Here is a 15,153-nt window from a genome sequence, read left to right as displayed (position 1 = left end):
TCTTTCTTTTACTGTATTAAAAGCAAACGTGCGCATTTTGCATGTAGTCAAACAGTGGCAATTTCCCTGTTTTTAACTTTTAAATTATAATTCCCAAGAGATTAATTTTTAAATGTTTTTTAGATTTACTTTCCTTTCTGAGCAAGAGAAAAAACTGTTCAGGGGTAAATATGTAGAGATTTGGGATTTTGACTTTAAATAAACCCTAAAAAAAAGATCAATGGTTTGTTCCTTTTTAGGGCTCACAACAGGAGAACGTGTTCAAATAAAACCCTGATGTTGTTAACGCTGATAGAGGTTAATAAAAAGCACAAACGTGTTCTGTTTCATTGTTGTTTTATTGGTGATCACGTGTTCTCTTACAGTTTCAGGAGAGCTAGTGTGTGTTATCATCTACTGACGGACACATTTTCTCTGTATCTTGTACATGGAGGAGGCCAGGTTGTGGTTTTTAAAACAGGTTTTCTGACAACCTGAGGAGGTGGCCTAGTGATACACACTCACAAACACACCCACACACACAGACACCAGCTGAGACGGTTAGAATAGTGGAGGGCTTCGTCATTAGAGCCGCGAGCAGCGAGGCTTTAGGGGATCTACGCGCTGCTGTTGGCCAGCGGGGGCCAGCAGTCACTGGGACAGGAAGTCCAGGGCGGTGTCTCGCTCCTCCACCAGCTCGGCTGCTGTGGCATCCATCTTGGCCCTGGAGAAGTCATTGATTGGCAGCCCCTCAACAACCTTCCAGGTCTTGTTCTGTGGGGGACAAAATATGCCCGTCACTTTCCCTTATTACTTTTATCAAGTATGAGTTGTGGCATAATAATGTAATGTAATCATTGGCACTTCCTAAACAGAGTTCTCAAAAGAGGTGATGCACAATGGTTAACATCTCCCTGACCCACGATTTCTAAAGCATGTTGCTGGCTTCAAATTCAAAATAAACAAATCTTTTTCAGATTTATAATTTTCGACAATCCTTTCAACAACTTTTTGGAAAAAGACTTTATTTGCAACAGGTTGTACTGTAGATAGGTAGCTGTTTAACAATTCATTTTCAGACATGAAGGTCATATGTCCCTGAGGTGTTTCACGTGATCCACAGCTGATTAAACAACCTCACCTTGATCTGGATGGGGAAGGAGTAGATAAGATCCTCTGGGATGCCGTAGGGGTTTCCAGCAGCATACACACCCATGGAGATGAACTCACCCTGTGAGCAGGAAATATGACGTTTCAGTCCAAAACAATATGTCCGGCAGAAACCACTAATCAAAGACACCATTCGTGCAACTACTTTGGAAATACAGCTGAGCTGGGTTTGGGTTTATTTATCTTGTTTGTGTGACAGTTTTGTTTTCTCAACATGCTCCAAATCCCATCCCAGGTTTTTCCATCCCAACTTTCAAAATTCACAAAACAAATCCCAGTTTGGCATAAAAGTCAAAGCATCTTCAGTGTAAAACACTAATATACTGGCATTAATCTGGTGCTAAAAGCCCCCAAACTTTCAGGCTGGATTTCATGTGCTGAGGATTTACATTAATGTGTAGATTATCTTCCTCCTTTAAGAACCTTCAGTGCTCCCTGTGCCTCGTGTTACACGTTTCAGAACATATCCAGGCCTGGAGAGCATTGCTAGCGTGTGTGGGCACCTCCCCGTCCGCACTCACCTCCTTGGTGCCGAACCAGATGTCCCTCATGTGGTCGCAGATGGCTTTGGCAGCAGACATGGCGCTGGACAGCTTCCTGGCCTTGATGACAGCTGCACCGCGCTGCTGCACAGTCTGCAAGAGGGACGTAAAAAGGTGGCTGTTTGTAAAAGAGAACAGAAAGCACAAACCTGAAAAAAATTATAATAATTGGTGTAGGTGCAGGATCTGGGTGATCCCTGAACTGTCGATGGGCGATACCCCCCCCCACCCCCCATCTTTGTCCTCTGTCCTATTGAGGCAAAATTCAAAATTCAACTCAAAAATCTTTCAAGTTCACAAATTCCTTTAGCTTCCTTTTCACAGTGAACCCAGATGGAGCGTGTGGAACACTTACTGAGATAAAGTCTCCTCTTAGCCAGGCATTGTCCTTGACGGCGTCGTAGGCGGGCAACTCGGAGCCGTGGATGTTGACCTTGGCGTGGTGCACGTCGGGGTACTGGGTGGAGGAGTGGTTCCCCCAGATGATGACGTTTTTCACGCTGTCTGAGGACACGCTGCAACGCATCGCCACCTGCAGGCCAGGGACAGACACAGCAGGGTCATTCAGCGTTTCTTTTGCAAGCAATGAGTGGAATTATCAGAAACAAAGTTGTTCTATTTAATTTCAGAACACACAGTATCATTCAGCTCTATTTTAGGAGATAAATGCACTTGCTTCCAAATGCAAAAACCTGCAAAGCTGTTTCTTTATAGGAGTTTAAGATGTGCTCCATTATTACTCATTCATAGTTGCTTGCATTTGTCTTAATGGAAGTGATGGAAATGAGACGACAGTTGAACATAACATCCAGCAGGTGGCGCTCTACACTGCAACCACACATTCAGGAACCTTTGATGCAAAATTTAGAGTTGTTCAAACGTGAACACTACAAAATGTGTGGTGATACCAGTCAAAACAAGTGTGAAGTAAAGATTCTAAGTAGATCTTTTACTCTTATATTATAAGATCAGATATGAATTATTAGTATAATATGTGCTATTCCTCAGGTGTCTTTTGTAGGGTCCTACTAGATTCTTAGACCTTTAAAGTGAAGACAGTGTCTGGCCCTCACTGTTTTACAGGGGCTGCTAAGCTCAGGGGAATGTGTCATGCTACTAATTTCATCATTATAGACACACAGATGTGTGCACGCACCTGGGAGCAGGCTCTGTTGTGGTCAAGTCGAGTCAGGCAGGAGAAGTTCTCTTTCGGGATGGATGGAGCAGACTTGGAGGCGATCAGACAGTTGGTGTTTGCTGGATTTCCGACCACCAGAACCTGACAGGACAGAGACACAGTGAGAAGGACTGATGTAAATATGTAAATTTGCTCAACTTTGTTCTTGTTTTTTTTTTCCTGTTTCATTCAGATATAAATAACATTATACACTTAGTGTCACAGATCTGTGCTGATTTATTTACATTTCATTTTGTTGTTGCTATTAGGCAAATACAGGGAATTCAAAGGCCATTTCACCTTTTGAAACACACCTACATATAAAAATACATTAAAAAAATAAATGATCTTAGTAAAATGCACATAAATCTGAAACTTTGAAGCTATAGTAACTTGTAGTTGGCACAAAATGTGGAATCAATATCCTCATAAGTCCAATTTTTGTCATTTTCCCATAACCATAGCTAGTTTTGTCTTTGGGGAAGAGAAACTTGTGATCCAAATGTGTGGACATGGTGAAAGCCAAGCTTTGAGGAATAAGCTTGAAACAGTTCTGCCTCTAAAGGGACCAGAGCCTTGAGCTGTCTAAATGCACAGCTCAACACAGCTTTTCTAAATGCACTCGGACATTTAGGGTAGATGGTTGTTGTTTCCTAAGAAAGCATTTCAACTAATCTTATTAATGTTCTATGAGAGTTTCAGGTGTAATATTACTTTAAAGTTCCCACAGAGGTCAAGAGCACGAGGTTTCCTTTTCTCCAAAAATTCGCTGCATGTGAAGCATTGACCTTTGACCTCAGACACAAGCTCTTTCACCACGCTGGGCTTGACTGAGGACTTTGGTCATTACACTCCCTCCTGCTGACCTGCACACTGTAAGCATTGACTACAGAGTACACAAAGCACAGAGGGACTTTGATCCTCAGCTTTGCAGAGCTGCTGTTTACCTGAAGCTGCTCTGAAAGATGTTCAGTGGTGAAACAGAGCAAATGTGACAGAGTCAGCGTTGTAAAAAAACAAAAGGCTGTTTTATCCGGGGAATGATGCTGTGTCAGCGCTTTCATTTCCTTGTGTTTATCAGCCGCAGTCTGCCAAAGTGTCTCAAAGTAGCAGACGATGTCTCTATACACTTCCTACCAAACAAAGAGCGGCTGTAGCTCAGTCTGCAATGCGGCTGTCCACAGCCCATAATGACAATAGTGAACTATGGTAATAGTGAACCTTAAGTTGCTCAGGGTGAGTCAGATGAGCATCTTGCGTGACAGCTGCCATCATCAGTGTGTGTGTGTGAATGAGAAGTAACATTGTAAAGTGCTTTGCATTAAAGCACTACAGAAGCAGAACATTTACCAAATTCATAAGATGAAAAAACAAAAAGGACTAAAGTCTCACCTTGACGGTCTTCTTGGCGTACTTGTCCAGGGCGGCTCCCTGCGTCTTGAAGATGGCCACGTTGGCCTTCAGCAGGTCCTTCCTCTCCATGCCCTCCTTCCTAGGCATGGAGCCCACCAAGATGGCAGCATCAATGTCCTTGAAGCCCACCTCCACCTTGTCAGTGGGGATGACCTCTGTGGGAAGGAGGTGGTCACACTCAGTTAATTTATGTATTTATCACATTATTTAGTGTATTTTTATGATTGCTGTGCCAGACCGATGTTAAACCCTACAGCTGTGCTTCCAGACATATTTCTCCATAATTTCCACAAACTGTCTGTGGTTATAACTGAATGTGACTATAGGACATTATACATAATAGCAGCGTCCAGGCTTTGACTGCTACCCTCTCTTCTCCCATGTCCACCTCCTTACTGATGCTATGAATATAAATGCAAAACTCTGACTTAACTTGGAGATGTGCATGTATGAGTGCACATATCCTATGGAAGCTGATCCCAGTCTACAAAAATCATCTTAAAGTTAAATTATGCAACTTTTGGGAATCAAGTTAGCTGAAGTCTCAAAATCGAGTCATACATTAATAACCTGCTGAGCTGCAGCTTTAGTTACTAGGTCTGAACAGAGGTTGTCCTGCTTGACAAGGACAAACTGATGTTCTGATAACCCTCTCTGTGAGTTGTCCTTAGTGAACATCCAAACACATTCGATTCACACTCTACCCTTTACATCCATCAGGACTGAAACGCTGTTTATTAATGTCAAATGATTTCTTTGCAGAGGCTCTCAGATAAACTCCTGCTGCCTCGACTGATCCTGACGATAAGTTAGCGTTTGGTTATTCCTGCTATCAGTCCGGACTTCAGTCAGGGTTCAGGTCTCTTCTGTTCATTGTTCCACCGCTGCTCTGATGCTGTGCTCCCTTAAATGGCAGCCAACCAGAAACCTTATTTTAGACACTCCTTCCACCTCCCTCACAACAGCAGCAGAGACAGGACGTGTCTCTAGGTAGGGTATTAGAGACCAATAACTGTGGCTGACAGGAGGATGCACTGCTATAGTTTGTCCACAGCTTGGACTGATAAAGGTTCTTTTATAGATGAGAAAGTTTGTGCTTCATCATGAGATACTACAACAATCGATTTCTATGTAACAACAGATCAGCAGGTGTAGCCAAGGAAGCAATAACAACTTAATTCTAGATAAGATTTACAACATAAATCACTAATAACTGAACCTAACAATGATAATAATCTGATTAAATGTATACCCTGATCCCACAGGAGAAGCTGAAAGGACAAAACAACATGCACCTACTAATTTTATTAAAGAGAGAGTTTGGGCCTAATTCCTCCACAACAACAGAACTTCTCTCTCACATTTTATTGACTCACCCCTCAGCAGTGGGAGGGCACAGTCTTGAAGCTCCATGACTACTCCATCCAGCACCGGCAGCATGGGGGGGATGTCCAGCAGGATCAAAACGACTGGCTAATGAGACAGAGAAACACAGCCATCAGTGACAAATCCATTACCTGCATGGAACCATTTTTACTGCATTAAACCAGTCGGTACATAAACTCTTATCTGCACTAATGATTAAACTTGATGCATGTGACAAGTGCAGCTTGCAGTTGATGAAGATATGTAGTACAGATAAACGCCTGCTTTGAATACAAGGACTTTTCAATGACTTTCAAGGTCTCATCTGGTTACATTCAGAGAAGCATAAAGGTTATGTTTTAAATTGTGACAGTGAATCCAGTTTTTCAAGCTTTACACAAACTCAACCAAGTAAAAACCTTTGTCATCATTTCCACATCTCACAAGCTGAACATTCTCTACAATACGGTTTTCAACATCTTTTTTCAGGTACGGTGGAAAGAGGATAATAGAGCTTTTTTGTGCACCACCATAAAAAAAACAACTTTGGGGTATTTCTAGTTCTACTGCAGCACCTTTGATTGGTAAATTCCACGTGAGGGTCAAGCAAAACAAAGTGAATGTTAACAAGAGGTAGTTGCATGCAAACAAACACTATGTGTCAAATAAATGGTCCGTTTCAGAACAGCAACAGACAAATCCTACAGCCGTTAGTCAACAACGACGATCTCTTTGCAATGGCTGCTTCTCATTTACATTTAGTCATTTAGCAGACGCTTTTATCCAAAGCGACTTACAAGTGAGGTACAAGGCAGCAAGAATCTAAGTCAAGGAGAAAACATCAAAGCAAAGTCCGATCAGAAAATTGTTCACAGTTCACGACATGCAAGTGCGAGAAAGAGCAGAATGTTTTTTTTGTTTTTTTTTTAAAAAGAGATTTAAGTGCATAGGAAGACTCGGAAGAGTTGTGTTTTTAGCAGTTTTTTGAATATTGGGAGAGATTCAGTTGAGCGTGCAGAGTTTGGTGCTCGTTCCACCATCGTGGGATCATTGCGCTAAACAGTTTTGCTGCTTCTGCAAGTAAAAAAAAAAAGGAGTGGAGTGGATGTAGGACAGGCAGGGAAACTTGGGCACAATATTAACAAGAACGGCTCTCTGAGCCCTTTGTACCAACCAACAATTGGTCGCGAATGTGACATCATTAGATAGAAAAATGTTGTGTAGGTGTTGGCATGACCATGACGGGCCATTACACTTGTACCAGTATAAGGAAACACTTCTTTATGGATCCAACAGGTTATTATACAACTTTCCTTGTCAATTTTCATTTATTTTGTAACTCAAGGCATGTTTTTCTAGCGTAATGTGAAATTAGACAATTATTTTTATGTAAAACACTTTTTAGCCTTTTTACAATGTTAATGACATGGGGAAACAAATTTGTAAATTCCAGGACACATCTAGGATTTCCATAAATTGCATAACTGCAGGTAAAGTAGTGGGATTTTGCATTTTGTCTAAGACCTTTACGATGAAACAAGGCAAGCTGATAACAACTGATGTATGAGCCAATGGGAGTTTTCTGTGGTTGTTCTGCTCTTGTTTTTTCTGTAGTCAGTTCCTTGAAATGTTAGGTAAATTAAAAAGTGTATGTATAAGTGTATTGATGACGTCATCGATGACATCACGTAACTGTCTTTAAGAAGTTTGCCTGTTGTCATGGAAATGACATGTCACATATTTAGCTGAGTACACAGCTGTAATGGCCTGAAAAACAAATCTCTGCTTTTAAGATCCTTTTTCTAAGGTTTTACGTCTTAAAGTCACGTTTCTTTTTCATTTCCTGTTCATCACTGATCAGGGAAGCATTAAGCTGAACACATGTCGCCATCAAAATAAATACTTTATTCATGGTGATTCCATTATATAACAGTCAAGCCCCACAAATTGCATTGCATGGAGCTCTGGGGGAAAGAGGGCTTTGCTGCTGCGGCTTGTTATATAATCAAAGCTCGGCCTTACCTGGTCCTTTCCGAACACATCTCCCTTGGCGATGCTGTACAGGAGGGAGTAGGCGATCTGACCAGCAGCACCGGTCACCACAACACGGATTGGTTCAGCCTGGAGGAAAACGAACAGGCTGGTTTATGTGTGTAACTGAAAAAGATTATTAACAGAGGGAGGAAACCAAGTGGCAGATTCCAGCATGTTGGTCTGAGCTGGTTGGAACAGTTTTTTGTTTTTAACTGTAATAGAGCCAATAATTAAGAGATGAATAATTAAAGTGAGGTTGTATAAGCACCTTGTCCTCTTTGTAACTTGGCATGTCCTTTTTATGAATTATGAATCAGGATTTATGACCAAACTCAACCGTGGGAAGCTTGCAATACAGAATGAGTGCATACTAGATTTGGGAGCCATGTCTTTGCATATTATTTTAGATGTTATCTTAAATAGCTGCTATCAAACATGAAATCCATCTGTCAAAATAAAGGAAAAGAGAAAAATAGTACCATAGCATGATTTTACAGTTTTTCTATTTACAACATACTGAGACATGGTACAAGTTGAAAACGGTCCATTTCCATGTTAGTGAGATTCTGGCTCCGGCCCTGATTGGCAGCTCCGCCTGAATGAAACAACAAGCCGGTGACATAACGTGACGCCACGCCACAGCCTGCCTTCATTAAAATGGAGGCAGATGCATGAACGCTCATCGGAGGAGTCGATGGTTCAAACGGCGGAAACAAATCAAACATCTCCGCCGCAGAAGCCAACGTTAACGTTCCAGGTGCGGGTCACCTGCAGGCCGTGTTGTAACTGCGCCATAACCTGCACGCAGCGGTGCCCTTGGCTCCTACCGGGACCCGCAGCGTTAAGTGAAACACGGTCAACTCCACCACAGCAGCGAAAGTAACATTAGCGTTAATTTGGCTCCAACTTCACTTTATGACGCTTCCGTCTTGCTAATGTCAGCCGCACAGACCTCTGACGTTACACAGGATTTGAATGAACACAAACGTTCACTAAATTAAAGAGCTATCGTTGTCATTTTTACAAAAGTCCGCCCGCAGTTAACGACCCATCTTACCATTTTGTCTGCGGATGAAGATGCTTCGACTGTGAGACGCCTGTTCTCCTGCTCTGAGTCGGACTGGACGCAGGGTCACCTCTATCCGTGTGTATTACAAAGACAGGGTTGACACGACTCGTCAGACACTCACAACGGGACTTGTAGTCATTTTAAGACACTAACGCAGTGTGTTTGGGCAAATCGAACCCCATCTCCCATAATGCATCGCTCTGGTCGAACCGCGCCCACCGGCGCCAAATAGGGCAGATGATTTTTTTTCCCCCGAAAAAGTTTTTTTTTATTTGACAAGTGAGAAGCTGCCTTTGGCGACACCTCGTGTCCACTACGGGGACCGCACACACTGACCTATTTTTCTGTCTCCAGTGGTGGAAAGCAACGAAATACATGTAACCAAGTGTAGTTTACTTTGTCCTTTCGGCTTATTCCGTAAGTTCAGTGTCGCCACAGCGGATCGTTGTCCACATGTTGAGTTGGCACAGTTTTTCCACAGGATGCTCTTCCTGACGCAACCCTCCTCTATTTCTACTGGGCTTGGACCCACACTGCACAGCTGGGGAGGGGAATGGGCTGCTAGGGGGTCAGTGTCTTGCCCAGAGGCACTTTGACATATACTCATAACTGGGGATCGAACCACTGACCCTGTGGTCAACCAACTGATCTACAGCCTCCCCCATGTAACCAAGTACAGTTTAAATATAACTTTGTGGCAGGCTAGTTTGCCTAACTGGAATATTCCTATGCTACTTTATATTTCTACTTCTCATAACTTGTACTTTTGCTCTTTAAGTACACGCTGATGCTACAATGTTCAGTCAGATTTTTGCTTTCTTACATTTGCTAGAATATATAATACCACTACATACTCATATACACTGCTATAATTACAGACACATGATCCCCTACACACAACTATCAGAACATTCTTAGCGCTCGGCCCAAAAACTCATTAAGATCAACTACTAATCCAACGAGGACCCTAAATCGTGTCAAGAACTAGTGGAAATCCCAAAGAATAACTGCAAGCTCCTCTAAACTCTCTTCGGATTTTCTCGCTCCCCCTTAAACTGTGCTGCTACAAACTTCAGAATAAAACATTATGAAAAACATTTAAAAAAAATTTAAGAACCTGCAGGACAAAAATCTAAACTCCAGGAACATTCCCTGAAACTAAAAGTACCCTTGATGCCTAAGAACACTAAAGTCCCCCAGGCACACTTGGACCCTGAAAACCCCTGACAGTCCCTTGAAACCCCATCACAAACTTCATAACCTTTCATGGTTTTTCCTGATAAACTCATACAACATTATCAAGTTTCCTGGAACTCAAGAACCGAATGGAACTAAAAACATTGGTGCCCTTACAAATGTACCCAAAAGCTCCTTTCTTACTCCTGAAATATACTCAGAGGTTCCTGAAACCTTTTCCAATGATGCTTCCTCAATGACCACTGCGTTCCACATAAAGATACAGTGAACCTCTGGAAGAATCTCAGTGACCCTTTGCACCCCTCCAGAACTTCCAGGAACCTATCAAGAGCTCCTGGGACCTGTTGATGGATCCTGGAACGTCTTCAAGAATGCAGAAGTTTTCTTGACCACACTTTGAAAACATTTCCACACAATGGGATGTAGATTATCACAGCTTACTTGGTGTCTAAACAATCAAACTGTTCCCAAACATGAGTTTCATGCACCATTACAGCTGTGACCCTCACGCTTGGAAAAGTATTTACTCCATTGCTGTGCTGTCGGTAGCTGAGCACCTTTACTAAATGATCCTTTAAGTCAATTACAGGCCCCATAAAACAGTAGAACAGACAGCGGTTGAAGACAAATAAGACGTTAGGATGAAGATGGTGTGGTTGGCAGCAAAGAGGAGTAGTTAGGATTAGGAAACAGCCAGTGGTTAAGACAATGAGATAAAGAAAGAAGGTGGGCTTCCAAAAAAGATCAACCTTTGATTTAACAACATCTGACTGAGGTTTTGAAAGTTGACCATCTCATCAGCAGCCTCTGATGATGTCTGGAGCCAGGGCCTCTGCCATGAAATGTCAAGAGCTTACAACAAAACGTGATGTCAAATAAAGTTCAAGTCCCTTTGTATTTTTCCTGGGAAATTGGGTTTTAAATGACTAGAGAAAAAATGCTCCAATTACTCTACTAAAGTTCACACAACTCTTTCTCATAAGGTAGAAAACAGGTCACAGAAAGTTCCTGTGGATTACGTCGAATGTTACTTTGACCGTTTTCCAATCAGGGTAAGAGGTGAAAAGGAAATCAAGAGTTAAGTCGACTTCCCAGACGACAGGAACTTGTCAGGTCGTTAAGTTGATCTGCAGCCTGGCAGGAGGCAAATCTGTGTGGAGCCGAGCCGTCTGGTCTGCTGACATTTATAGAGCAGATGGGTAAAACGTTCAGGTCAATAAGTTGTGACGATATAAGTGTTTGATCACATTTCCTAAAACCTATTAAAAACCGTTTTCTGTGCAATGTTTAGCACTGTCACCTAAATGGCAAGAAGGTCTTGGGTCTGAACCTGTAGAACGGGGCCTTTCTCTGTTCGTCCTGTGTCTGTCTGGGTTTCTTCCAGCTACTAAAGCGTCCGTCTACAGTCCAAAGAAATGCATTTGGGTTAAGTGCTGACTCCAGATGACATGTCGGCATCAAAGATTGTGTGATAAGAGAAATAACTAATGCAGGGTTATTAATTTTATTGCTATCTTTGGACACTACCACTCTCCACTTAATCCAAAACAATTCATGAAGAATAGGAGATCGATCATGTACAATGTACATGAAAATAAAAAATTAGATACGTAGAGTTGACGTCATGCCGTTTTGGGTATTGGGGGAAATGTAGCTTCACATTCTTAATTGTGATCGATGCTATAATTACCTTAAAAAAGGACTTTTGCACTTGGCCGCAAGGAACAGGAAATCAAGAAAAAAGTATTGCTCATGCTCAGCAAGCGACTTCTTAACTCTCAGTTCGTGAGGGCAGTTCTTAAAAAATGACCCCAAATCAATGCAACACCCAGCAGCAGCCTGCAGGGTCCAACATCTTGCAGATTAGAGAAGAGCATGTGGTTTTGGAATCATATGTTCAAATATCAGACTATATATAGTGTTTTCACATACTTTTGGCCATGAAGTGTAGGTCAACCAGCTGCTAGTTGTTAAAGAACAGCTGAGAATCAGTGGCTTATGTGTGAGGTGAGGTTCATTCACAATCACCTTTGTCCATCCTTCAGTCTACGAATGACACCAGCGGCCATTTTGGATCTGTTTGCTGGTTCAAATTCAGTAAAAGCATCCGGAGCTGCAGTTCTGTGCTGCTGGAAGCCAGGCTGGAACTGGCCGAGGTGCTGATAATCCGCAGCCTGCATTGCTGCACCAAGGCAGCGCAAATGCACGGAACCGTGTCGGAAGAGCAATAACTCAACCTTCAAAATAAAAGTTCAAACATTGTCGCTTCATTTAAATTTTTTTATGGTAATTTTGTTTTGCTCACAATTAAATGCACCATTTACTAAGGTTAAGAGACGCTTTGGAAATAAGGCAGTTACAGTGACAACATCATGCTGTAGTTCTCAAAATACTCTTTGCATCGCTTTGAATATCTTTGGAATGTTTCCACAGTAGGTTTGCATTGTTTGCAATTATTGAACTGTTGACCCTTTTGTGTCTTTGAGGTGATATAAATAGTGGTCTTGCATAATTTGGAGCTCTAGTTATGTTATGTTTCTCTTTGAGGACATTTTGCTTCTGGGACAGCACAGCGGTGGAGTAGTTAGCACTGCTGCCTCACAGCTAGAAGGTGCCCCACTCGAATCTACCTGCTGTCTGCAGGTTCTCTGTGTGGAGTTTGCATGTTCTCCCTGTGGTTGTGTGGGTGTCCTCGGGGTTGTCCGGCTTCCCCCCACAGACCAAAGACATGCATGTTGGGTTAATTGGCGACTCTAAATTGCCCGTAGGTGTGAATCTGTGTTGGGCCTGATATAACCTGGAGACCTGTCCAAGGTGTACCTTTACCCAGTGACAGCTGGGATACGCTTCAGCCTCCCCAACATCATAAGTGGATTGATTTTCTTGGTTTTATATCTCTATATTTATATCTCTTTCCATGTTATTTGGGCTGCTCAGTAATCAATATTGTAAAGTCACACAATTTTTCAACGTGTATTTATGTTTTTACATATTGTTCTAAAATGAATTAAATGATGCTCAATGCATGTATCTGTAACGGTGTCTGCTGCTTGCATTATTTTACCAAACCTGATATGAAAGAGTCTGAGCTTTTATTTTTAACACTCGGACCGGAAGCCGCATTGTTTACCCTGCCTGGCTTCACCGTGGCGCTGAGCCTTTGCCAAAGCTGCCAAGAAGAAACGACTCTCACTGAATTAAAGATGACAGGGTCAGAAAACGAGTCAACGAGCCGAGTTCCTCCACTCACAACAAGGTGCTGCTCCGGCGGCCATTTTGACACCTGAAGTGTCAAAAGGCCCGCGTGGAAGCGCATCATGCGATTCACATACAGTAACTAACACACACGTGTGTTAACGAGCCCATTTCGGGAGCGGTGATAAAGTTTAGCTCCGTGTTTGACCCGTAATGCTGCGTTGCCTGTAGCCGATTTCAACTCACCTGCGAGGAAAACGCCCGAACCACCATATACATGGAAGTCAGCAGCGTCAACATGGTGCCGGCCCGGTTCTGTGCTCGACAGCCTGACGTCCTGTGAAGCAGAAATGGCGACTCGAACCGACAGGATGAAGACAGATGGAGAGAGGGAGGGAAGGAGGGAGACAGGTAGACACCCACAGATAAAGAGGGACAGACAGGCACCGGAAGCGACTTCAGCCCGCGCTGCAATTCGACTTTCACCGCTTCGTGCGCCTCCGTGACACCTCCACCCGTCTCACGCACACACACACGCAAATAAACACACACGCACACACACACACTGCTGCAGTCGGTCTAGTCTCTTAATGAGCTTTTCAGGACGGAAATAGTCGCCGCTAAAGCTTTTCACGTGTGAGCGCAAGTGGAGACGAGTAGAAACGAAGAAAACGCTAAAAACGGTAAAAGAAATAAAAAACGCAGTGGAGTTCTGTGCGTGAGCCTCGGTGACGTCACTGCTGCGAGCCAAAATCTATGTTTTCGGGTCACATGAGTCCTGCAGAACTATTAATACCTGGGCCAGGACATGCAGAGACACATGCGGACGCAGGCAGACAGGACAACAGAGCTGTAGCTCTCAGGGGGTTTTGCGTCTTGAAAAGGGGTCTAGGATGTTTCCTCACGTCCTTTATGTGACGGACTGACTGTTTTCCACAGCGATTACTTGACACCGCAATGTTCAGCCCCCGTTCTGTGCAAACTTAGCCCAGACTAACACGCAACTTCAAGAAGAGCGAGATGTGACTTTCCAACATCCAACACTCTCTGCTCCTCTTAATGAAGAACATGAAGATTCACACATTTCAGTCACAAAGAGGAAACGTGGTTGTAGTGTTTGTTAATGTGCGACTGAAGCGATTTCCCTCTGAAATGATCTCTGGTAGGAGACTAAAATACACAGTACAGAGCATAAAAGTACAAGTAGAGTAAATGTACTCAGTTCCTCTAATAATATTCACATTATAATAATTAATAGATTTTCAGTTCAATTTGAAACATTTTCGTGATCAATATTTGAAGCTATAGTTTTCAAAAAGCTCATTTTGAATAATGTTCGCTGATTAATCAGAAATCCTTAAATGCCTTTTCTCTCACACTTATCATTTGTCACACATACATTACGTTGGAAAAAGTTGTGTCAGTTATCTTGAGCTTAGAGATTACTTTAAGTCTACATTCCTGAATGGGAAATAATGTAAATATCATGAGCAGCAAACAGAAAGTATGTTCAAACAAAGGGAATAAAGAAAATCTAACATCTTGAGATTTAATCATGGTTGTAAATCCTTTTAAATCCCTGTGTGAACTTTTGGCAGCTCATATCTTAGGTCATCAGTTCAAAATAATGCGGTTTGACTCTGCACATCTGCACCATGTATTTTGCAATTTTAAAAAAAGCAGCTTAATGCGATCTAATCGCTTTCACTCACATCATGTACAAGTTACCGAGGTCAAATACGAGTCACTGAGGTCCTATTTGAAAACACCTTCATGTTAAGGTCGTTCTTATGCGCATAAAATGATAAAGATTGACAATGAAATATGCTGTTCTCTGTTAAAATGTAACTGTAGTTCAAACAACTACAAATTAATTTTATAATTAATTTCTAACTTTTGTACATTTTACACACAAAAGCAGCTGTGGAGTAAAAGTATCCTATTTTCTGACAGCACCAGGTCGAGTTAGTAAAGAAAAATGTAGTTGCACTCACATTACGAAATAACTGCTT

The 15,153-nt window shown here is 42.3% G+C and overlaps 1 protein-coding gene across 1 annotated transcript; it reads right to left on the bottom strand.

Annotated features, from left to right (window-relative positions):
* Positions 1–319: 319 nt before the first annotated feature.
* LOC137124485 (malate dehydrogenase, cytoplasmic-like) lies at positions 320–13,639 on the bottom strand. The gene is made up of 9 exons (XM_067499557.1): positions 13,388–13,639; positions 7,669–7,767; positions 5,658–5,754; positions 4,261–4,436; positions 2,848–2,970; positions 2,047–2,223; positions 1,671–1,784; positions 1,121–1,210; positions 320–753 (listed from the first exon to the last, which is right to left on the bottom strand). Exons 1-9 carry the CDS (start codon positions 13,439–13,441, stop codon positions 631–633), a joined length of 1,053 nt encoding a protein of 350 aa, XP_067355658.1. The 5' UTR covers positions 13,442–13,639; the 3' UTR covers positions 320–630.
* Positions 13,640–15,153: the final 1,514 nt, after the last annotated feature.

Source organism: Channa argus, chromosome 3, assembly GCF_033026475.1.
Source record: "Channa argus isolate prfri chromosome 3, Channa argus male v1.0, whole genome shotgun sequence".
Classification (NCBI taxonomy): domain Eukaryota; kingdom Metazoa; phylum Chordata; class Actinopteri; order Anabantiformes; family Channidae; genus Channa; species Channa argus.
This window is presented reverse-complemented; position numbering and strand designations above follow the sequence as displayed.